The sequence below is a fragment of the Lytechinus variegatus genome, chromosome 4 (genome assembly GCF_018143015.1).
Source record: "Lytechinus variegatus isolate NC3 chromosome 4, Lvar_3.0, whole genome shotgun sequence".
Classification (NCBI taxonomy): Eukaryota; Metazoa; Echinodermata; class Echinoidea; order Temnopleuroida; family Toxopneustidae; genus Lytechinus; species Lytechinus variegatus.
The window spans coordinates 5,717,960-5,741,320 of NC_054743.1; the positions used below are offsets into that span (position 1 = coordinate 5,717,960).

General features: G+C 39.3%; 2 protein-coding genes across 2 annotated transcripts; one reads left to right on the top strand and one right to left on the bottom strand.

Annotated features, from left to right (window-relative positions):
• Positions 1-412: 412 nt before the first annotated feature.
• On the bottom strand, positions 413-4,502 carry LOC121412519. Its single transcript, XM_041605311.1, has 3 exons — positions 3,749-4,502; positions 2,457-2,810; positions 413-842 (listed from the first exon to the last, which is right to left on the bottom strand). Coding segments are annotated over exons 1-3 (963 nt in total). The 5' UTR covers positions 4,356-4,502; the 3' UTR covers positions 413-840.
• A 9,214-nt stretch (positions 4,503-13,716) lies between these two features.
• Positions 13,717-14,907, top strand: LOC121412440. The gene has a single exon (XM_041605251.1). It carries the CDS (start codon positions 13,717-13,719, stop codon positions 14,905-14,907), a length of 1,191 nt encoding a protein of 396 aa, XP_041461185.1.
• Positions 14,908-23,361: the final 8,454 nt, after the last annotated feature.

Consider the following 23,361-nt stretch of genomic DNA (forward strand, 5'->3'; position numbering starts at 1 on the left):
GTATAGATGTAGGACAGAATACATGGTGAACTCGTAAACCACCATCGTATTATTCATCTATCATATGAAATGTAGAATACAAGTATTCAATTTCATAAACATAATAAATGAGTTGGTGGGGGTTGTCATTGGCTCCCATTAATCAATAATGTTAATATGTCAATTTATATAGCGCAGTTATTATGTGCATACAAAAACTCAACTGCGCTTTGATACTATGTATCATACTTATTATTACCCCGGCTGTAAAGCGTTCAAGGAATAAATGTTACCGGGTACCCATTCACCTCACCTGGGTCAAGTGCAGAAGGAATTTACGCCATGGCTGTGATTCGAACCCATGACCCTTTGTTTCAAAGTCCGGAGATAAATCCACTGGGCCATGACATTCCACGCTTTGTTTGCACATTAGTCGTGTTGTACAACACTCTTTTGAAATTATACCAAACTTTAGAGCAATAAGATTAAAATTTACATGTACGTCCAATTTGATTACATTTCCTGCAATGTGCTTGTTTTATTTTTCTGTTACAATTTATGTACACTTTATAGGGAATGATTTTATAATCAAATTCTTTATGATCTATTTCAAAATATTACATATAAAAAGCACAGCTACCCCACAATTGTAATACTTACTAAACTCACATACAGTCAAGTTTGAGTCAACCAAGCTGATCCAACATGTAAGATAGATCCCTCTTAATTTATGTGTTTCTAATAAGTCGCTGGTTGAAAGTATATAGTCTATTGGGTGACATGCTGATTGCAAATTGACATCACAGAATTTGGAGTTAAAAGTGCTGAATACTGCTGAGTGCTGATGATCCGTTGATGATTTCCTGAGAGTAAAAGAGAATAGGCATATGCATTGGAATTGAGAAGTAAATAATGCCTAAATATTAATATAATTAAATCATTCCTGCACAAACTAGGGACAGCAACTTTTTTAGCAGTAAATATAGATGTAAAATGCGTTTCTAGCTTTTACTTTTCATGTGAATTTCATCAAATTTACAAAACAATTTCGTAATGGAATTTATATTTACAGAACAATTTCATAATGGAATTTATCATGCTGTGATCATTTTCTTGACATCTAAGATAAAATTTATGAAGAGAATCACAGCTGTTAAGAAATATGACCTTGGTCCCCAAACACAAAGGTTAGCAATTACATGACTTTGTAATCGTTCACTCATTTTTTTACGATTGATCGTACATTGTCAATGGTATCAATCGTAAATTAAATCTGAGAAATTCTGTAAAAAGTTTGCATGTATTAGCCTTGGCAATTTGTGAGAGGTTAAGTGTTTTTTTAACCGGAAAAACATTTGCTTCTGGAGCAATTGCCCTCACCCACTGGTGGATCCAGGGGGGGGGGCACAGCCGGACCGTGTTTTCCTTTAGAGAAGCATAAAAATTTGTAAAATGAAAACAAAAGTGTGCCCTCCCGTTTTGAAATTGAATACTTAAAAAAAAACATCTTTGATTGTCAATTTTTATTGGAGGGGACGAAAATCCTTAATTTTCTGTTGATGACCTTTTTTTGCTGGGAAAAATATGCCCCCCCCCCTTGGAAAATCCTAGATCCGCCCTTGCCCCACACTACACTTACCAGTAAAAAAAAACTTCAACCCTGGAATTAACACCTCCACTGGCGGTTCTGGGGGGGGGGGAGCATCCAGCCTTTACCCCGTTGCTCACCCCCCCCCTTTGAGAGCCATGAAAAAAATGGATATTTGCTATTCATAATTAAATGAGGACCTTTCTTATTTTTTCGGGGGGTGGTTCAAATTTTCCTCGAAATTATAAATTCCCATTTGTAGTGATTACTTTAAGAAAAAAATAATTTCCTTATCAAATTATTCATGCAATAACCCCCCCCCCCCCCTTGCCATGTTGTAAAATTCTGGATGTGCCCCTGAACACTACCCTAACGAATAACTCGACCCTACCATACCTATAACCTTATATTGCGCCTCCTCTTAAAATATGGAGTGCTAAAATGAATCCCGGTAATGAATATTTCCAATCATTTACGATAAACGAATCTTTGGCAATACATGTCATGAGAAGGTCATCGTTTTGATACATAATACTATTGCATTGGTTTAAAAGTATAATGAACTGAACATGCACAAATTCACAAATCGATGGTATGCTTTTGCGCTTTTTTATAAATAAGTTGTGTTGGGACGCTGAATGCCCCCTCCCCCGGTTCTGCGGACCCCTGTAAAAGTTCTACATAATAGATTGGTCAAATGCCGACTCCAGCCCCTTTCCACATCCCACTTTTTTTCCACTAACCATTTACAAAACATAAGAATGACCAACTGACTGCGAATTTGCGTGTATAGAGCAACCCCCACCGGCTCCCATTTTCGAATTCATTCTACAGACCCTTAGGTATTTATTCGGTATGAATTAGTGAAAAAAAGAATGTAAGCACTTACAGATATAATTTGCAGGAAGTAACTGGACGGTATTTGTGGTACTAGAAAAGGTTGTTATGAGGAACCTGAGCATATCTCTCTTCTCCTTTTCCACAGTGAGCCGTTCTGCTGCTAGCTCCTCCATTCTTGTGTTGTGTCTAACTTGTTCATCCATCTTCTGTCGCTTCAGGGAAAGCCTCTCCTTTTCAGTCTCGAGCCACTCAGCCATTGCTTTCGTCTCTGGCTTGCATGGTGACTTTCTTGATTGTAATTTCTCTGGAGTAGATGACTTAGATTTGGATGAAGATGCAGATTGAGCAGAATTAGAAGCAGTCTCTTCATATTCGATGGATGTATCCGCCATGGACTTGGGATCTGGCAAATATACATAAAGAATAGTATATGCACTTGTACAATTGAAAAATTAAATCAATATATTTTTAAGATTTAGGCATAAATTCTTCCGTAGACCCCCCCCCCCCCCGCCCGTACTTCCTTCCGGGACTCCCTTCTCCCCTCCCCCTCCGATCTCTCTCTCTCCCCTCTCACTCGCTCCGTCTTTTCTGACTCCCCCCCGACAAAGGCAGGGGAACCAGTGGCGTAACTAAAAAAAAATAATTGACAAGCAAAAAAAAAGGTCTTTAACCACAAATAAAGGATTTCGTACCAGAAACAAATTTGAGAAAAAAAAAGGTCTTCAACTTTCTGTTCTTCTTTTGCTCTCCTATTCTCTCCCCTCTCTTATATCTCTTTTCCCCTTTCTCTATTTCTTTTCTCTCTCTTCCTGTCTCCTCTCACTTCTTTTCTTATCTTCTCATTTCTTTCTTTTTTCTCCCCTTCCTTTTCTTTCCCATCTCCGCTTCCTTTCCCCTCTCCCTTCCATTTCTTCTGCTCCTACTTTTTTCTTATTCCCCTCCTTTAACTTCCTTCACCTTTTCTCTCTTTTCATCTTCCCTTTCCCCCTCTCCTTCTTATTCCTTTCTTTTCTGTCTGTCTTTTTTTTGGGGGGCGGGGGCATCCGTTACTATAGTAGGATTTCAGTGAATGTCTGTTAAGAAGGAGCACGGATGCTCCCATCCGTAGTTTTATTGCCTCATCGAGGAATTTCATCCCCTTTATTTCTACCCGCCCTCTGTCTATCAAAACGGGACTTTAAAGATATATGCCCCTCCATTCATATCTATTCCTCATCGTTCTTTCCGCAACCCCTGAAAATATAGGTGTTACATAATCAGGAAACCAATTTGAATGAGTTTTTCTTTAATTTTTAAGCCATACAATAATGTTTTTAAATTTACGGTTGAGTAACTTACCCGACATCTTCTTTCTGCCAGTTGCTAGGCTGGCTAAAGTTGTAAGAGCCCCTAATTCGCATGCCTTATTTGAACTTGAAGTGTCTGCTGATCTCTCTGAGAAACCTGTCGGTGTCTCGACTCCGCCGATTACTCCATCAAGCGCCTCTTGACCCATAAAATCGATCAACAAATCTTGCCACTGCTCGAGAGGAGCGGGTGGTGGTCCACCTCCAGTACCCCCCATCAATCGCTTCCGTTTGTTGTAGGCCTTTTTGACAGTGGATTTTAGGTTGCTAAGTTTGACCCTCAGCTCCTCGACGGATCGCTGGTTTCCGGCAGCGTAGCTAACTGCCTCTGAAATATTGTTCCATGCTTGCATTTTCATACTATGTGTCAAATTTGCACTGATGGGGTCACAAAGAGTCCCTTTTCTTGATATGCACTCTCTAATCAGAATGTCTATCTCATCTTGAGTGAAATTCTCACTTCTCCTGTTGGTTTTTGACTTTTCTTTCGGCATAACTGCATGAGATCGAAACCTTGCAAAAAGAAGCCTTTTTGTTGAAACACTATGTAAACCGACGGAGAATGCAGCGGAAAGAAGAGAGAGATGACGATAGGTCATACCCGTGAGTGTAATAGATAATCCTTGTGTATGTTCAACGCGTTTTGTACACAGTACAACAACAACAGGGTAACCGCACCGCGGTGTCTGTACACGGGAAAGACGCAGCGCGTAAAGCAGACGATTCTACATTGTAAGAGCGCGTCTGATTGGTCAAAACAGTTTTAGTGGGGAGTGGCCTAAAGGGACTTAATTGAGCGCTAACAGAGTTTTCAGAATACGAATTTGGAGGTACATTAGCGCTCAATTAAATGGGTAACTTAAAAGGAAATTTAAGTGGAAACTTACGAGACTTTTCAGAATACGGCCCCATGTCGTTCAGGTCCATGTCTGGCTAAGTCGAGTAGCGTCGAGATATCCTGCTAGTGTGGTCAGCATTGCTTTCGCGCAGTATACGCGCACCGATGTGTCCCGGGAAGTTTCGGCGCGGCCATGCCAGAAGATCAAGGTATTGGCTCTGGCGTAGCTTGGTAAGGGCAGCGGAATTAAGCAGAAAAGGGGTTATACAAGTTCATCGGACTATGTATTTCTATTGACGTGCAAACTAAAAGAACTTTGATTACGTTTTGTCTTACTTTTTTCAAAAAATAAATGATTATATATAAAATAATATTTAGCATTATTTCGTGGAGTTTTCAGTATCATTAAAAAATACTGAAATCGAACAAACGAAAAAAAATCAACTCTACAATCTACAAAAAAAGTGCGCTGAGTGAGGGGCGGAGCTTAAGTGGTCACAAACTCTGAGCGGAGTGGACCTTCCTAAAAGCAACATGCTTGTGTGTTGCTGCCCTCTACGTTCGTTGTCTTTTTCCTTTTAAAACTTGTTTCCATGCCCAAAAAACTTCAAAGTGGGCATTGCGCCCCACCCCACTCCCCCACACACCGAGGCCATCGAGACGATATTTGTTTACACTGAGCTGTGATTTACATGAAATGGCTTAGGCTTGATTTTAATTATGTTAATCATTGTCAAGCTTGGGGAAAGTCTGGAGAAACAAGAATTAAATAAAAAATGAAATGTAAACCCACTTTAAATGATAAAAGCTCAGTGAAAAATGCTGGAGATGTCTGATAAAAGCATTTTTTCAGATTTATTATGTCCTCAGATCCAGCTTGCACAAAAAGGGTAAATGTTGTGTTTACTAAATGTTGAAATTTCAATTTGGGTGGCAAAATCGTTACAAAATGCTTGAATGTATCCGTTTTATTTCAATTGACTAAAAGTGCAAGGGAAATGTATGAGAAATGTTTCTGCAGGGTAAGTTTGATTTCGCCAATTCCCCTTGACACAGCGTTAAAACGAGCATTTCTGCGCAAACAGATTTTTGCGAGCTTTACAAAAATAGACAGTGCTCACTCAAGTGTAAAATCCTGTCAAAACTTTTACTTTCATTGGACAGATGAGACCCAAACCTAAGATTAGATGTGAAAAAAATTACCCAAATGTTGTATATTTTTGAATTCCCAGGGCTTTTTCAAAGTGTAAACTTTTTTTTGATACGCACTGTAGATCTAAATGTTCTAGATCTAAAGCTAGGGACTGTAGTTCGAGATCTAGAGGTCTAGCACCCCCTTAAAACTAGAACTATTAAAGCATATAGCTACATGAAGTTCTCTGTGTAGCCAACAACAGTTAGCATTGACCAATCTTATTTTGGTGTGTAGTTACCATACAAACACATAATTCGATGAATAAGAAAATGTCTTGCAGATTATTTTACCTCAAGTCAAAATTGTTCTAAATTTCACGAGCATAGGCCTATGTTATAAAATGAAGAATTAGTTCAATCCATTTGATGTGTTTACACATTTATTAATTTAATATGCTGTCACCATGGCAACACAGTTTCCAACACACACACAAATATATATGTCTTGCGGATTTATTCCTCAAAACCAATGTGTGAGCCAACTTTTATAAGAATTGGTTGAAAACTAATGAAGGAGTTCAGATTTTCACGTAATTTCATTATGTAATATGTTGTTAAAATGGTAACAAGATTTTTGATACATACAAAAATATGTCTTGCACATCTTCAACTCAAGACTAATGTGTGTGCAAAATTTTATGAGCATTGGTTGAAAACAAGATGAAGGAGTTCGAACCACAAAATTTTCACCTTATTTTCATTATTAATATGTTGTTACCATGGCAACACTATTTCTAGTACAGGCAAAAATATGTCTTAGACATCTTCACCTCAATATTAATGTATGCGCCAAATTTTTTAGCGAATTGACCAGTTGGAAAATGATAAAGTAGTTCAAATCACTAGATCATCTTACTTTGATATTTGATTTGTTACCATGGCAACATGATTTTTTTAATTAAGTCATAAAACATATTTTGCACATCTTCACATCAAGACTATTATTTGTGCCACATTGCATGAAAATTGGTTAAAACTGAGGAAGTAGTTGGAATTGCAAAATTTTCACATACTTTTTGTCTCACCTGCGTAGCAAAGTGAGACTATAGGCGCCGCTTTTCCGACGGCGGCGGCGGCGGCGGCGGCGGCGTCAACATCAAATCTTAACCTGAGGTTAAGTTTTTGAAATGACATCATAACTTAGAAAGTATATGGACCTAGTTCATGAAACTTGGCCATAAGGTTAATCAAGTATTACTGAACATCCTATTACAGTTTCATGTCACATGACTAAGGTCAAAGGTCATTTAGGGTCAATGAACTTAGACCATGTTGGAGGAATCAACATCAAAATCTTAACCTGTGGTTAAGTTTTTGAAATGTCATCATAACTTAGAAAATATATGGACCTAGTTCATGAAACTTGGACATAAGGTTAATCAAGTATCACTGAACATCCTGCATGAGTTTCACGTCACATGACCAAGGTCAAAGGTCATTTAGGGTCAATGAACTTTGGCCGAATTGGAGATATCTGTTGAATTCCCATCATAACTTTGAAAATTTATGGATCTGATTCATGAAACTTGGACATAATAGTAATCAAGCATCACTGAAAATTTTGTGCAAGTTTCAGGTCTCATGATTAAGGTCAAAGGTCATTAGGGTCAATGAACTTTGGCCGAATTGGGGGTATCTGTTGAATTACCATCATAACTTTGGAAGTTTATTGGGCTAGTTCATTAAACTTGGTCATTAGAGTAATCAAGTATCACTGAACATCCTGTGCACATTTCAGGTCACATGACCAAGGTCAAAGGTCAATGAACTTTGGCCGAATTGGGTGTATCTGTTGAATTACCATCATAACTTTGAAAGTTTATGGATCTGATTCATGAAACTTGTACATAAGAGTAATCAAGTATCACTGAATATCCTGTTTGAGTTTCACGTCACATGATCATGGTCAAAGGTCATGTAAGGTCAATGAACTTTGGCCATGTTGGGGTTTTTTGGTGAATAACCATCATATCTCTGTAAGTTTATTGGTCTAGTTCATAAAAAGTGGACATAAGAGTAACCATGTATCACTGAACATCTTGTGCGAGTTAGAGTAGTATTCAAAGTCAGCACTGCTGCTATATTGAACCGCGTGATGCAGGTGAGACGGCCAGAGGCATTCCACTTGTTGCCATAATATACCGATACCATGGCAACACAATTTCCGGCACATGCAAAACTGTGTCTTTCAAATCTTTACCTCAAGACTTATATGTATGTGCCAAATATCATGAGAAATGGTTTAAAAATTATTAAGTAATTGAAACAAGTTTTTCACCTAATTTTCGATATTTGATATGTTGTTACCATGGCAACCCAATTATATACTTCAGGCATACAATATGTTTTGCACATCTTCACAATAAGACTAATGTATGTGCCAAATTTCATGAGAATTGGTTAAAAACTGAGGAAGTATTTGGAAAAGCAAGATTTATACACAGTTTTTTGCCATATATACCGTTACCATGGCAACATTTCCGACACATGAAAAAATGTGTCTTGCACATCTTTACCTCAAAACCAATGTGTGAGCCAACTTTCTTGAGAATTGGTCCAAAACTGATGAAAGTATCTTAAACGGCAAAATTTTGGCCATAATATACTGTTCCCATGGCAACACAATTTGCGAAAAAGCAAACAAAAAGATTCTTACACCTTACCTCAAGACCAATGTGTGTTCCAAATTTCAAGAGAATCGGTTAAAAACTGAGGAAGTAGCTCAAAATACAATATAGCCATACATTCTAAAAATTTGTGATTTGTTGGATTTAAACCAGGCTTAAACTACCCCCTGCGCGAGTTTAATTGGAGGATTTATTACCACACTTAGACCAGAGTGTCTTTTAGAGTATTATGGGGAATGGGGGCCCAGGGGCAGGGGGGTCGTTGTCAGTTTCTCAATGTTATGTTAGCGAAGGACAAACATCATCTGATGGAAATTCAGTAAAATATTAGAACTAATATTCAAACTAAGATTGTAAATATGAAACTACATTCGTGGAGTATTAAATAAAATCAACGTCAGAATAGTACACGACATTTCTCTAAAAATTTTTGGGTCAAAATGTTCGATTGGGGTAATTATGTGTCCAGCCAATGTTGGGAATTTCTTTTGGGCATTTTTATTTATTCAGTGTGATGACAATTTTGCGCATTCTATAAATAAATTGCTGCTTATTCGTTAACATTAGTAGACAATATACTTCCTACATTGGGTAGAATACTGCCCGAATTAGTTGGACGCATAATTACCCTCGTGCTGGTTAAATTTTACCGGGGTTTTTTTCTTTCAGTGTATATGATTGAAATCTTTGAGAGTCGATTTGTTTCATGAAATTCGTGTATCCAATAATTCAATGAATAGTGAATTTGTGTAAACATTACATTTGCACCAACAATGAACTCGCGTCGATGGCCCTCGGGAGAACAGTACTATGTGATGTTCCTTCGATGCGAATAGTTTTAGCCAGATCCTCGAGTGTCATTGTATATTTGTTTATTAACGTAATTATACATTTCTGTCTTTTTTTTCTTTTTAATCGTTAAAAATTATAAAGGGCTGAGAAAGAAATGACAGAAAATTATATTGCATTGAACGGGCAAAGCCCAAAGTGACTCACTTGTAGAGCGCCCTCTCATGAACGGATCTGATCTGAGTCATACCGAAGATTTACAAAAAATTGACCTTTTTAAACAGAATTTAACAATCACAATTTTATTTTGATCAGGATCCAAGTCAATCGTTATTACTTTTAGTATTATCATTATGAATAATAATACATATGATTTATATGGCGTCTTTTCTATTTGATCAAATGCTCAAGGCGCTTAAAAGAGAGCAAAACATAATAGAGAACTAAGAGAAGTACAAGAAAGGGTAAATTACAAATGTCTGTCTTTAAACCTATTACCATTTTCATTATCATCATCGTCATCATCATCAATTTTATCATCAATATCTTCCTATTATTTGCAATTAGTATTGTTATACTATTCCTTAAATTACAAAAGAATATAATACAGGATTTGTATAGTGCACTCATCCTCCTTGATCGGCGATCAAGGCGCTCCTATATTACCCTGACTAAGCTTGTCTACCGGATCCCGTGCTTACATCTTTTTGAAGAATTTACACTTGCTTTTCATATGGTGATATATCAAGAAAAAAATATAGTAACATATTTATGCAGGTACATATTTTGGAGATCAGCTCGTGTGAGGGCGGTAAATTGATTAAACTGTAAACATGAAACTTTGATTTTATCTCTGACACTTTTGAAATATCTATTCGTAGTACAGGTTGGACAGTCGTAAATTACAGATACATTGTATCTTTGGTAAAATATTCATCTATCGTTGATTCTATGTTTCTCATAAACAACCACTAATTTAACATCACTTGCATGCAACTCTTGGTAAATTATTTATAGTTTAGAGATTAAATACTTGTAATCAATCTCAGAGAATTTGTAGAAAAGGAGGAAATGTAACATTAGGATGGCACATTGAACCTTTCTCAACAGAGCTCTCTTACAAACGTTAGGTCAATTTTACATCAAATTTGATTTTTATGTCTTAATGTATAGATTTTGAGCCCTATAAGATGATACCAAAGAAAAGTTAAAATTCCTATTAAAAAGAGAACTAAAATGGCAAAGAAAATCACGTTTTTTCAAAAGGGATTGGGTCCATTTCAGTTTAGTTGCAAAGGGGGTTAGGTCCACACAGATTTTTTTGGGGAAAAAATATCATTAAAAAAAAAAGACAGGTAGATTTCTTTTATATCCAATTGTATGTTCTCATGGTAGGACTTCTGACATATATTCATAAAAATTCAAAGTAATTTTTAACAGGGTTACATTGCGATACAAAGTATGTACGTGAATAATTAATATAACATAAAGGCGAACACATGGACACTGTTATATAGGGGACGGTTGACATACCCCCCCCCCATTGTCACGGGTGGACACAATAGAGCACCCCTCCCCCTAAAGCATGGAAGAATTTTATTCGTGGCAAAATAAAGAGTAGAAAGATGGGGATTGCATGTTTAAGGCTTGGTCCCACTTCACTTACGGATGCAAAGAGGGTGTAAAAACTGAAAAAAAATTGCATACGTGTTTCATACGCTATATATACTGTTATATCATTGTTTGCCCATTATTATTTCTGGACATGTTCTCCAAACAGCATCTTGATTGGTTGTAACAGTTCTTTCCCAAACACCAATTAAAACACCAATTAAAATTAGATGTAAAAGATCATCCCCATCATTCGTAGCTGGCGCATATTTTTTTTAGTCGTAAACAAACTATCACAACAACACATGCCGTATTGTTTGCTCGCCTTGGCTTAGAGAATAGATCTATGCACGTGTTGCACATGCACAGCTCTCAATCAGCAAGGCGAGCAAGGAAGGAATACCGGTACGTGTGTTCGACATGTTTGAGATGGTTTGTTTGCAATGACATACAAGCTACGCATGTTGAGCTTGAGGATGATCTTTTACATCTAATTTTAATTTACCTCAACGTTTTCCTTCAAAAAAAAAGTTTTTTTCGTTATTCAAAAAATGATAAGAGATGTTACTATATTTTTATATAGATAATTCCCCGAGGTTCGTAATTTTGTCAAATTAATGAGATAAAAATTACATCTAACAGAACGAGTGACAATCTATCCCAGCCACATGAAGTTTATCATCGGTGCATATCGTCTGCTGCTATTCGTTGAGTTTATTTGCCTTCAGGGTCGAATTATTCGCTTGTTTGTAAGTACAGTTATATCATTATTTTCCTTCTTACGATAGACACTGTCTGGATGTGGTTATTCATTTTCATGGATTTAATTTGGCCCGCGCGGTGTAGCTAGCACTTGTAGCAGCAACTGCATGAGTTGGTAGCGAATCCGCATGTACATGACTTGTGATCGTCATGCAAGTTGAATTTTCATCATCATCGGCGTAGTTCCCCCAATTTACCTCCAACTACGTCACTTTGTTGTTCACTTCATCATCATTCTCTTCATCTTTAAAATGATCAATTTGAAAATCCAAATCTAGATAAAAGTCTGGGTTTTCTTTCATTTCGTGGTCGAAGTATTCGGTGATAGTGTTGAGAACAGGTTTTGCATGCAAGTGGAGCTTCACTTGGGAGAGCCAATCACGCCTCTCGTACGGACAGTGACGTCATCAAATTCGAGTCAATTCAGAGACCGATGCGAGGCATATTTCGGAGAGGCATTTTAGCGTTTTTTAATCGGCGATTTTCACCTTTTTTATTATTTTAGGTATTTTTGAATGACCCGCTGATAATCCCCTCATTACCTTTCCATTGATATAAAATAAGACCACATTCATAATCAATACATTTCTCCTTTAAGACTATTTCAATTAATAATTCCAACTCATACACATTTTGTAAATATTTGTATTTTCAATCGTTGAACAGAATGATTTGTTTTTTCCATGTGTAATTATTAGATTATAGTGCGTTTGATTTTCTTAGTGTCTTCTTATATATTCTGTGGTGCAGAACACTCCCCTGGTTTAAGGAAGCTTATAACTGGGCGTTGTAGCGTGCGCCTGTAATTCAAAGTGAGGGGAAGTTACAAATTGATGCAGAGGTTTCATGTTCGAGCCTTGGTCACGTCTTTCGGATGGTGACGTTAAGGTCGGTCCAGACGCAAATAATCATATCTGATTGATACACGTCTGACAAAACTCAAATGCACACACACACGCTTAAGACGATGCTATGAGAATGTTTCTTCGGTTACCCAGATACTCTCGTGCTAGTAAATGTTTGCTGATGCTCAAGTAACCTCAGGTCAAGCATAGAAACTTTTAAGAGAGAACTGACATTTCTGAAAATACTATCATAAGTATATTGGTTAACCCGTTGCGGAGCTCTACGAGGTACACATCAGAATCGTGGAAGCATTGCTATAACAATTTAATGGCAGTCATGAGTCTTGATCTACTAAAATAGTTACGTATATTCTGTATTTTGTTGAAACAAGATACATGTACTTGTTTTGCCTTTTTTAATATTTCCTTTGTACTTTTCACACATTGCTGTCATTTCATTTGGTGTATTCGGTGTTTATTTCAAGTAATATTTCAGTGTGATTATTTTATACCTTGTTTTACTTTTCTGTTCTTTGTTTAACATAGTTTTATCTCTATGTCTGTCTCGATGTATACTGTAATGTTTATTCACATGGACCTCTGCTTATGCAGCTGTGTCTGGAATTGAATTGTTATGTGAGGTCCCAAGCATAACTATTGTCAGATCTTGACATGATTGCCTCTTACATACAATTATTTATGTAAATTATCATTCACATATTTTCATAAACAAATGTATTACATTTACTTTTACAATAGTCACATTGTGAATATTGGCATGACATGCAGAAATAAATAAAATATGTTTATCATATTATTTCATTTTGAATTAATGACTCAATTCTATTGAATCACAGCGGTACAATTTTTACAAGCTCTGCTTCTTTTTTGGTGCCTCATTTATCATTTTTTATATCATGTTTAAACAAGCCATATTTTTTTGTAATAACCTTTATCTAAGATTTTTTTGACAATTTGCATAAATCCTTGTGTATTTGTTGTGTGATATTATTGCATTGTAACTTTAACCTAGTTTTTTTTTACACATGATAAATAAACCTTGAACTTATATACAGTACGATATCGGATAATCCGTGTCACTTGATAAAGAATTGCAGCGGCACTCGAAAGCTCGTGAACTTGTAAGCTAGTGAACACTTTTTGCGAGAGTGATCACGAATTTCCTAGAAAGCCAGTGAACACTTTTTGCGAGAGTGATCACGAATTTCCTTGTTGACCATAGTAGATTGCGAGACAAATGAATACCCTCTAGCGATTATTTCAATCCGCAATAATGAACCTATTTAGTATTATTGAACGAACATATGGGCGCCCCGCCCTAAAGTTGACTCGAAGATACGAACGATGTAGTAAAAAGATTGCTCGATTTTCCAACCACTTGACCTTTCTTGTGCGTTGCATTAAAGCGTCAGTGGTTCCCAAAGACCTGCGGGTCAAACCTCCTATGAACACCAAAGGAGCAAGAAAGATAGCAGAAACGGCCGCCCTCCGTTTTTTGAAAGAACGCATCTTTCTTACTAGATGCACGATTGATTCGGCAAAGACGGAATACGAAACTTTGAAAGCCGATATCAAAGAGACTATGCAAGCCCAACATAGTACAGACATTCTGAAGGTTAATGAAAATATCTACGCAGATGTTTTCGCTAAATACAAGAAAAGGCAACAGGCTAAATTTGAAAAGGTAATACAACCCAAATCGAAGAAGGTCACCGCCTCATTAGCGAATGAGGATAAATGGGTTGTTAACCTATCCTCGAGACAGATCACCTCCACCGAGGAGCAATTGCTTAAGAAAGGCCTCGCCTTTGCCGTGTCACCCCAAAAATTGCCCATTACCGAGATAGTAGCTAAGGTCGAAACCGCGGTCAAGTTTATTGACCCAGTTTCGGCCGATGCCGCACGTAAAGATGTAGATTCTATTCTACAGAGAGCACGTCTTCCAAAACCGAATACCACGAGAGAGATGCGTGATGCTCTTACGACACTCAAGAATGATGATAGCATCACAATCCTTCCAGCGGATAAGGGCAGTGCCACAATCATTCTAGATAGTACCTCCTACGAAGACAAAATGACCGAGCTTCTGAGCTCTGGTCCGTATAAAATGCTAAAGAAAGACCCCACAGATCGAATGTGTCGCAAACTGACCAGTACGTTACTGGCACTAAAGAAAGACAAAGTTCTAGATGAGGCTACATACAAAAAGATAAAGCCCACACAGAAACAGCCACCTAGAATATACGGGTTGCCCAAAATACACAAACCCGGGATACCTCTCAGACCAATAGTTTCATGCATAGGTTCTTTTGCCTATAACCTATCAAAGTACCTGGCGGACATCCTGTCCCCTCTAACTAACTGCTCAGAACACACGGTTACCAACTCCAGTGAATTCGCTGAATTCACATCGGAGCAGACAATTAACGAACAAGAATCCATGATCTCTTTTCAATTGATGTAGTCTCCCTCTTCACTAACGTACCGATAGAGGGCGCATGCAGTACGGCCCTACAACGCATGCAATCCGACCCCACATTATCAGAACGTACCGCACTTATGCCTGAACAAATAGTCAAACTCCTCGAGTTCGTCCTCAGATCCACATATTTTCTGTACAGAGGCTCTTTCTATGAGCAAACAGAAGGAGCAGCAATGGGTAGCCCAGTCTCAGCGGTTGTGGCTAACCTATATATGGAAGGATTTGAACAGAACGCTTTGCCCAAGTGTCCTTCCACATGCCGCCCGCGGGTGTGGAAGAGATACGTCGATGACACTTTCATAATTGTAAATAATTCCGAAGCAGACAGCCTACTCGCATACATGAACAGCCAGCAACCGTCCATCCAGTTCACTCTGGAGACTGAACAAGGAGGGAAATTAGCATTCCTTGACACGCTAGTCCAAAGACATGAGGGCGGGAAACTTTCCACCTCTGTCTACCGCAAGCCCACTCATACAGACCAATACATACCATATGATTCTCATCACGACAAATCGGTCAAGAAGGGTCTTATTAAATGTCTGTTTGACAGAGCAGCACGTATTATAACTCACCCGCCTGAACTCCCGAAAGAAAGAGCACACATACGTGGCGCCTTATACAGTAACGGCTACCCACGCCGTTTTATCAAGAATACTTTCAAGAAAAAACAACCACCAAGGGATCAGAAGGTTTTCAAGACTTGTACAGTCTTGCCATACATAGATGGCCTTTCATGACAACTTAAACGCCGATTAGAAGGTCACGGTATCCGAACGGTTTTCCGCTCGGACACCACCTTACGCAAACAGCTTGTACGCCCCAAAGACCCTATCCCTGATCACAGACGTGATGGCGTAGTATACAACATTCCTTGCCAGGGATGTGACGGGTCTTACATCGGAGAGACAGCCCGACCGATAGTTGAACGCATTTCTGAACACAAGCGCGATGTTCGGTTACAGCGAACCGACACATCCGCGGTGGCAGAACATGCTTGGGAGAAGCAACACCACCCAGATTGGGAGGGTGTACATTGCATTGCCAAAGAAAGACATTGGTATACACGCAGGATTAAGGAGGCTATTAGTATACGTCTTTGTCCTAACAATTTCAACAGAGACAGCGGGATCGACATCCCCGATTTCCGGATGCGAACCATCCGACAGCACAATACCCCCTTACCTGGCAGTGCACGCCGACCCGATCGTTCCCGGCCCCGATCGAGGGACCGCTCAGCCAGTCAACCCCCGCCCACGGGAAACTAGCGAGCCCGCCAATTTTGGTCTTATTTGCATATTGCCGACCCACGGCGTATTTGCATATACCCCCGGCTTATTTGCATAACTCCTGACCAATCACACAACGGATCAGTGCCCACCTATTGTTCTCGCGTGTGTGCGTACGGTCTTGGAGGTTAGTATAAATACAGTACGATATCGGATAATCCGTGTCACTTGATAAAGAGTTGCAGCGGCACTCGAAAGCTCGTGAACTTGTAAGCTAGTGAACACTTTTTGCGAGAGTGATCACGAATTTCCTAGAAAGCCAGTGAACACTTTTTGCGAGAGTGATCACGAATTTCCTTGTTGACCATAGTAGATTGCGAGACAAATGAATACCTTCTAGCGATTATTTCAATCCGCAATAATGAACCTATTTAGTAAAAAAAAATGCCTTTTCAAAATGAATTACCCTCTTGGGGTAAAACATAATACATTTTAGGTTTAATAAAAATCGCAAGATTTTGGGCTTGAGTTCGCATGATCAACCATTGTTTAGTAAGGTACTCATCCTGTTCTTCGATACAAACATGCTTAGAATGTCCAGTTTTCAGATTGAAGTATCACAATTTTTGGGTTCACGTTTTACCCTCGCATCATTAATTGCTGAGTAAAAAAGGATATTCATTGTGTTCTTGGTTACAAAAAATGATTAGATTAGAATGTCCTGTTTTCAGGTTGAAATATTTGGCTCGCATTTGGCGCTCTCATAATATACTATTTTAAGGTACTCATTCTTTTTTATTTACAAAAAGTGCTTAGAATGTCAAGTTTTCAGGTAAGAATATCAGAAATTTTCAGCTCGTGTTTTGCACTCGCACTATTCGATTGATGAGACATGTATCCTATTCATTAGTCACTAAATGCATTCCTTATCACGTTCCCTTTCTGTCAGTATACTAAAAACTTCAGCTATTACTTCCGTAGCTGAATGTAGAAGGCCACGCTTTATGAGCTATGGGCGATTCGATCATTCCATAGAGTTACATGTAAATACCCTCGATCGTCCTTTTTTTTCACAAACGATATTTATTATTACAGCATTTTTGCATGTTGAAAATAAGCTTAAAATATCAAAAACATCACTGATAAAATTAATTAGGTATCTGCAATTAATAAGGAAAGAATACAATTCAAATTAAGAAAAGCGCGCACTTTCATCACGTTCATTGACAACGGGTCTACACTTCCGTTCGAGCAATTCATCCGTCGACTTTCGCCGGGAATAGATGTCAGTACGAAAGGGTACATTTTTTTCTTCGCCGAGGAAGTAAGGAACGCGTGTCGGAGGAATCTGCCGGGAAAAAGGAAGAGGCCAGTTTGAATGGGGTATGATTAGTCGTTTAATTTAAGTTCGGCCCCAAAGTCGTTTCCGTAGATACCAATTACCTATGGTCCGGCGCTTATGTTTCTAGCCAATGAAAGCAAGTCTATCCCAGATTATGAAAATGCATCTCTTAACAAGAATTTGGCTTGTGAAACCCAACAAGTATTAGAAATATTTCACCTTTTTCAGTATTTTAAACATATGACACCCTTATAACGTTCCATAGGCCTACACGTAACGTACTTGCCCACTCTGTCACCTTTTGCGCGTGGTCGCGCCTGGTATCCACTTTTCAAGGAGGTGAGCCCCCCGTGCGACCTCCCAAACTCTGGAAGGAACCAAATGTAGCTTTGGAAAGTCGTCCTCAATCGGATATTTCGCTGTTACCATTGTAGCAACCAGAATTTTGCACACGAAACGCATATTGAATGTTTCCGTTGCAGATGCGAAACGAAAAAAAATCATGTCAAACAATTTGCATTGCAGGACAGAGTTTTACAACCGGGACCACGGGCCTAAAAGTCTCTTTGAAAATCAACTACCGTCGTAAATAAGCGTTCGCGTTCTCCAACGAAAGGCGGGATTTAAACAAGAAAAGACGGATGTTTTCCAAATTGATGTTGCAAAGTTTGTATGCTGCTGCTAATAATTACGATCGCTACCCGGGTCCTGTCTTACAAAGAGTTGCAATTGATCCAATCAACGTTAAATATATTTACCATTGTCATAACCCTTTCCCACCGGGAATTTGCTCAATGACATTTGTAAACAAAAATAAATCCTGCTAAAATACCAAAACAACGATAAAAGGATGGGTAAATTTTACACATTAACAAATTTGCATTTTGATGTTGTCGCTGTTGGTTCTCAATAGTTGTTATTTCAATTTAAACTCTCTATAGGGCCGTCTGCACAATCCCGAGTTTACAAATTAGCGCGGTATTTCTGATCCGGCAACTTATCCCGATCTGAACAATCTCGAGATTATTTGCAATGGAGACGCAATTATCGCGCTAGTTTGTAGGATTAATCGCGCGAAGAGAGCCGATCGTGCTAAAATCTCGAGAATGAGCAAACTCGGGATGGTGCAGCACCGCCTTTAACCCTGAAATGGCCGGGGGTTGAATCGGGATAAGCCCGTCAGTCATAAGGACCATAAGTCATAATACTAACTGGTCATAAGGACTGCTAGTCATAACGTGTAAAATCCTATACCCAAAAGCTCGCTAGTCATAATAGGCAAAAGGGGTCGCTAGTCATAAGGTCATAAGGACCATGGGTCATAAGGTCCAATTTTCATAATGCAAGATAAGGGTTGCTATTCATAATGGACCATAAGGGTAATTGATCATAAGGATCGCCAGTCATAATCAACAATGAGGGTCGGAATTCATAATACTAGATGAGGGTCGCTAGTCATAAAAAGGAAGAGGCTACATTGATCATAAGGGTCGCCAGTCATAATAGGGGATGAGGGTCGCCAGTCATAATGGTAGAAGGGGTTCGCCAGTCATAATAATGGATGAGGGTCGCCAGTCATAATAATGGATGAGGGTCGCCAGTCATAATAATGGATGAGGGTCGCCAGTCATAATAGGAGAAGGGGTTCGCCAGTCATAATGATAGATGAGGGTCGCCAGTCATAATAGTAGAAGGGGTTCGCGAGTCATAATGGTAGATGAGGGTCGCTATTCATAATAGTAGAAAGGGTTCGCCAGTCATAATGATAGATGAGGGTCGCCAGTCATAATAATAGAAAGGGTTCGCCAGTCATAATAATGGATGAGGGTCGCTAGTCATAATAATAGATGAGGTTCGCCAGTCATAATAGTGGATGAGGGTCGCTATTCATAATAGTAGAAGGGGTTCGCCAGTCATAATAATGGATGGGGGTCGCCATTCATAATAGTAGCAGGGGTTCGCCAGTCATAATGATAGATGAGGGTCGCCAGTCATAATAGTAGAAGGAGTTCGCCAGTCATAATAATGGATGAGGGTCGCTAGTCATAATAGTAGATGGGGTTCGCCAGTCATAATACTGGATGAGGGTCGCTAGTCATAATAATAGATGAGGTTCGCCAGTCATAATAGTGGATGAGGGTCGCTATTCATAATAGTAGAAGGGGTTCGCCAGTCATAATAATGGATGAGGGTCGCTAGTCATAATAATAGATGAGGTTCGCCAGTCATAATAGTGGATGAGGGTCGCTATTCATAATAGTAGCAGGGGTTCGCCAGTCATAATGATAGATGAGGGTCGCTATTCATAATAGTAGCAGGGGTTCGCCAGTCATAATGATAGATGGGGGTCGCCAGTCATAATAGTAGAAGGGGTTCGCCAGTCATAATGGTAGATGAGGGTCGCTATTCATAATAGGAGAAAGGGTTCGCCAGTCATAATGATAGATGAGGGTCGCCAGTCATAATAGTAGAAGGGGTTCGCCAGTCATAATAATGGATGAGGGTCGCCAGTCATAATAGAAGAAGGGGTTCGCCAGTCATAATAGTGGATGAGGGTCGCTATTCATAATAGAAGAAAGGGTTCGCCAGTCATAATAATGGATGGGGGTCGCCATTCATAATAGTAGCAGGGGTTCGCCAGTCATAATGATAGATGAGGGTCGCCAGTCATAATAGTAGAAGGGGTTCGCCAGTCATAATAATGGATGAGGGTCGCTAGTCATAATAGTAGATGGGGTTCGCCAGTCATAATACTGGATGAGGGTCGCTATTCATAATAATGGATGGGGGTCGCCAGTTATATTAGTGGAAGAGGGTCGCCAGTCATAATAATGGATGAGGGTCGCCAGTCATAACAATGGATGAGGGTCGCCAGTCATAATGGTAGAAGGGGTTCGCCAGTCATAATAGTGGATGAAGGTCGCTATTCATAATAGAACAAAGGGTTCGCCAGTCATAATAATGGATGAGGGTCGCCAGTCATAATAGTAGAAGGGGTTCGCCAGTCATAATGGTAGATGAGGGTCGCTATTCATAATAGTAGAAAGGGTTCGCCAGTCATAATGATAGATGAGGGTCGCCAGTCATAATAGTAGAAGGGGTTTGCCAGTCATAATGGTAGATGAGGGTCGCTATTCATAATAGTAGAAGGGGTTCGCCAGTCATAATAATGGATGAGGGTCGCTAGTCATAATAATAGATGAGGTTCGCCAGTCATAATAGTGGATGAGGGTCGCTATTCATAATAGTAGCAGGGGTTCGCCAGTCATAATGATAGATGAGGGTCGCCAGTCATAATAGTAGAAGGGGTTCGCCAGTCATAATGATAGATGAGGGTCGCCAGTCATAATAGTAGAAGGGGTTCGCCAGTCATAATAATGGATGAGGGTCGCCAGTCATAATAATGGATGAGGGTCGCCAGTCATAATAGAAGAAGGGGTTCGCCAGTCATAATAGTGGATGAGGGTCGCTATTCATAATAGAAGAAAGGGTTCGCCAGTCATAATAATGGATGGGGGTCGCCATTCATAATAGTAGCAGGGGTTCGCCAGTCATAATGATAGATGAGGGTCGCCAGTCATAATAGTAGAAGGGGTTCGCCAGTCATAATAATGGATGAGGGTCGCTAGTCATAATAGTAGATGGGGTTCGCCAGTCATAATACTGGATGAGGGTCGCTATTCATAATAATGGATGAGGGTCGCCAGTCATAATAGTGGTAGATGAGGGTCGCCAGTCATAATAGTAGAAGGGGTTCGCCAGTCATAATAATGGATGAGGGTCGTCAGTCATAATAATGGATGAGGGTCGCCAGTCATAACAATGGATGAGGGTCGCCAGTCATAATGGTAGAAGGGGTTCGCCAGTCATAATAGTGGATGAAGGTCGCTATTCATAATAGAACAAAGGGTTCGCCAGTCATAATAATGGATGAGGGTCGCCAGTCATAATAGTAGAAGGGGTTCGCCAGTCATAATGGTAGATGAGGGTCGCTATTCATAATAGTAGAAAGGGTTCGCCAGTCATAATGGTAGATGAGGGTCGCTATTCATAATAGGAGAAAGGGTTCGCCAGTCATAATGATAGATGAGGGTCGCCAGTCATAATAGAAGAAGGGGTTCGCCAGTCATAATAATGGATGAGGGTCGCCAGTCATAATAATGGATGAGGGTCGCCAGTCATAATAGAAGAAGGGGTTCGCCAGTCATAATAGTGGATGAGGGTCGCTATTCATAATAGAAGAAAGGGTTCGCCAGTCATAATAATGGATGGGGGTCGCCATTCATAATAGTAGCAGGGGTTCGCCAGTCATAATGATAGATGAGGGTCGCCAGTCATAATAGTAGAAGGGGTTCGCCAGTCATAATAATGGATGAGGGTCGCTAGTCATAATAGTAGATGGGGTTCGCCAGTCATAATACTGGATGAGGGTCGCTATTCATAATAATGGATGAGGGTCGCCAGTCATAATAGTGGAAGAGGGTCGCCAGTCATAATAGTAGAAGGGGTTCGCCAGTCATAATAATGGATGAGGGTCGTCAGTCATAATAATGGATGAGGGTCGCCAGTCATAACAATGGATGAGGGTCGCCAGTCATAATGGTAGAAGGGGTTCGCCAGTCATAATAGTGGATGAAGGTCGCTATTCATAATAGAACAAAGGGTTCGCCAGTCATAATAATGGATGAGGGTCGCCAGTCATAATAGTAGAAGGGGTTCGCCAGTCATAATGGTAGATGAGGGTCGCTATTCATAATAGTAGAAAGGGTTCGCCAGTCATAATAGTGGAAGAGGGTCGCCAGTCATAATAGGAGAAGGGGTTCGCCAGTCATAATGGTAGATGAGGGTCGCTAGTCATAATAGTAGATGGGGTTCGCCAGTCATAATAATGGATGAGGGTCGCTAGTCATAATAGTAGATGGGGTTCGCGGGTCATTTATAATGGATGAGGATCTCCAGTCATAATAGTACATTGTAAAAAATGAGGTGCTAATCTAGCGCTTACAGTGCTTGTATAGTGACTGCACTGGGAGTGTTGATTTTCTAGTTTAAATGTGAACTAGAAAATCAGCACTACTAGTGCAGTCACTATACAAGCACTGTAAGTGCTGAATTAGCAATTCATTTTTACAGTGTAGTAGGGGTTTGCTAGTCATAATAGTAGATGAGGGTCGCTAGTCTTATTAGTAGAAGAGGGTTGCTAGCCATGATAGTGGAAGTGGTTCGCATGTCAGTAGAAGGGAACTTTACTACATAATAGCTGAGGTGGGCGCAAAGCGTGAGAACACAAAAAAGGTGATTTTCAAGCCTAATATGTATTATGTTGTAGTTCAAGAAGGGTATTTAATTTCGAATAAGAGCACATTTTTATTTTGAAAAATGGGATTTTTTTTAATCATAACCAGCAGGAGCTATTAAAAATGACACCCTTTAAAAAGATAGATTATCTCATGTTATTGACATTACTTTTGTGACCATCCTGAAATGTTTTATGTTGGACTTCAAGAACAGTATTTAGTTTTGAAAAAAGCGCACTTTTCATTTCGCCAAAAGGCTTTTTACTTTTGAAAAAGGGCATTTTTTTTTACCTACGGCGATTTTTTTTTCATCATAACCAGCAGAAGTTGTTAGAAATGATACCCTCCCCTAAAAAATCAAATTATCTTTAGGCGAAAAGTGTAGATTGTGAATAATTCCAATAACAAGGAAATCTTCTTTGAATATATGTATTTAAGATAGTGTTGACCTAAACCTGTACCAGAGTATTTTCTAAAAGCCTTTTTTCAGGTTGGTTTTTTTTACAGAAAAATGTCTTTTCTATCTATATTATACTTTTTTTTAGTTGATGTTGAATATGATATGAGC

Coding starts and splice junctions, on each gene's coding strand:
- LOC121412519 (XM_041605311.1), bottom strand. CDS start 4,355: ATGACCTATCGTCATCTCTCTCTTCTTTCCGCTGCATTCTCCGTCGGT. Junction 2,811..3,748: donor TGGCAGAAAGAAGATGTCGG/GTAAGTTACTCA, acceptor TATATTTGCCAG/ATCCCAAGTCCATGGCGGAT.
- LOC121412440 (XM_041605251.1), top strand. CDS start 13,717: ATGAACCTATTTAGTATTATTGAACGAACATATGGGCGCCCCGCCCTA.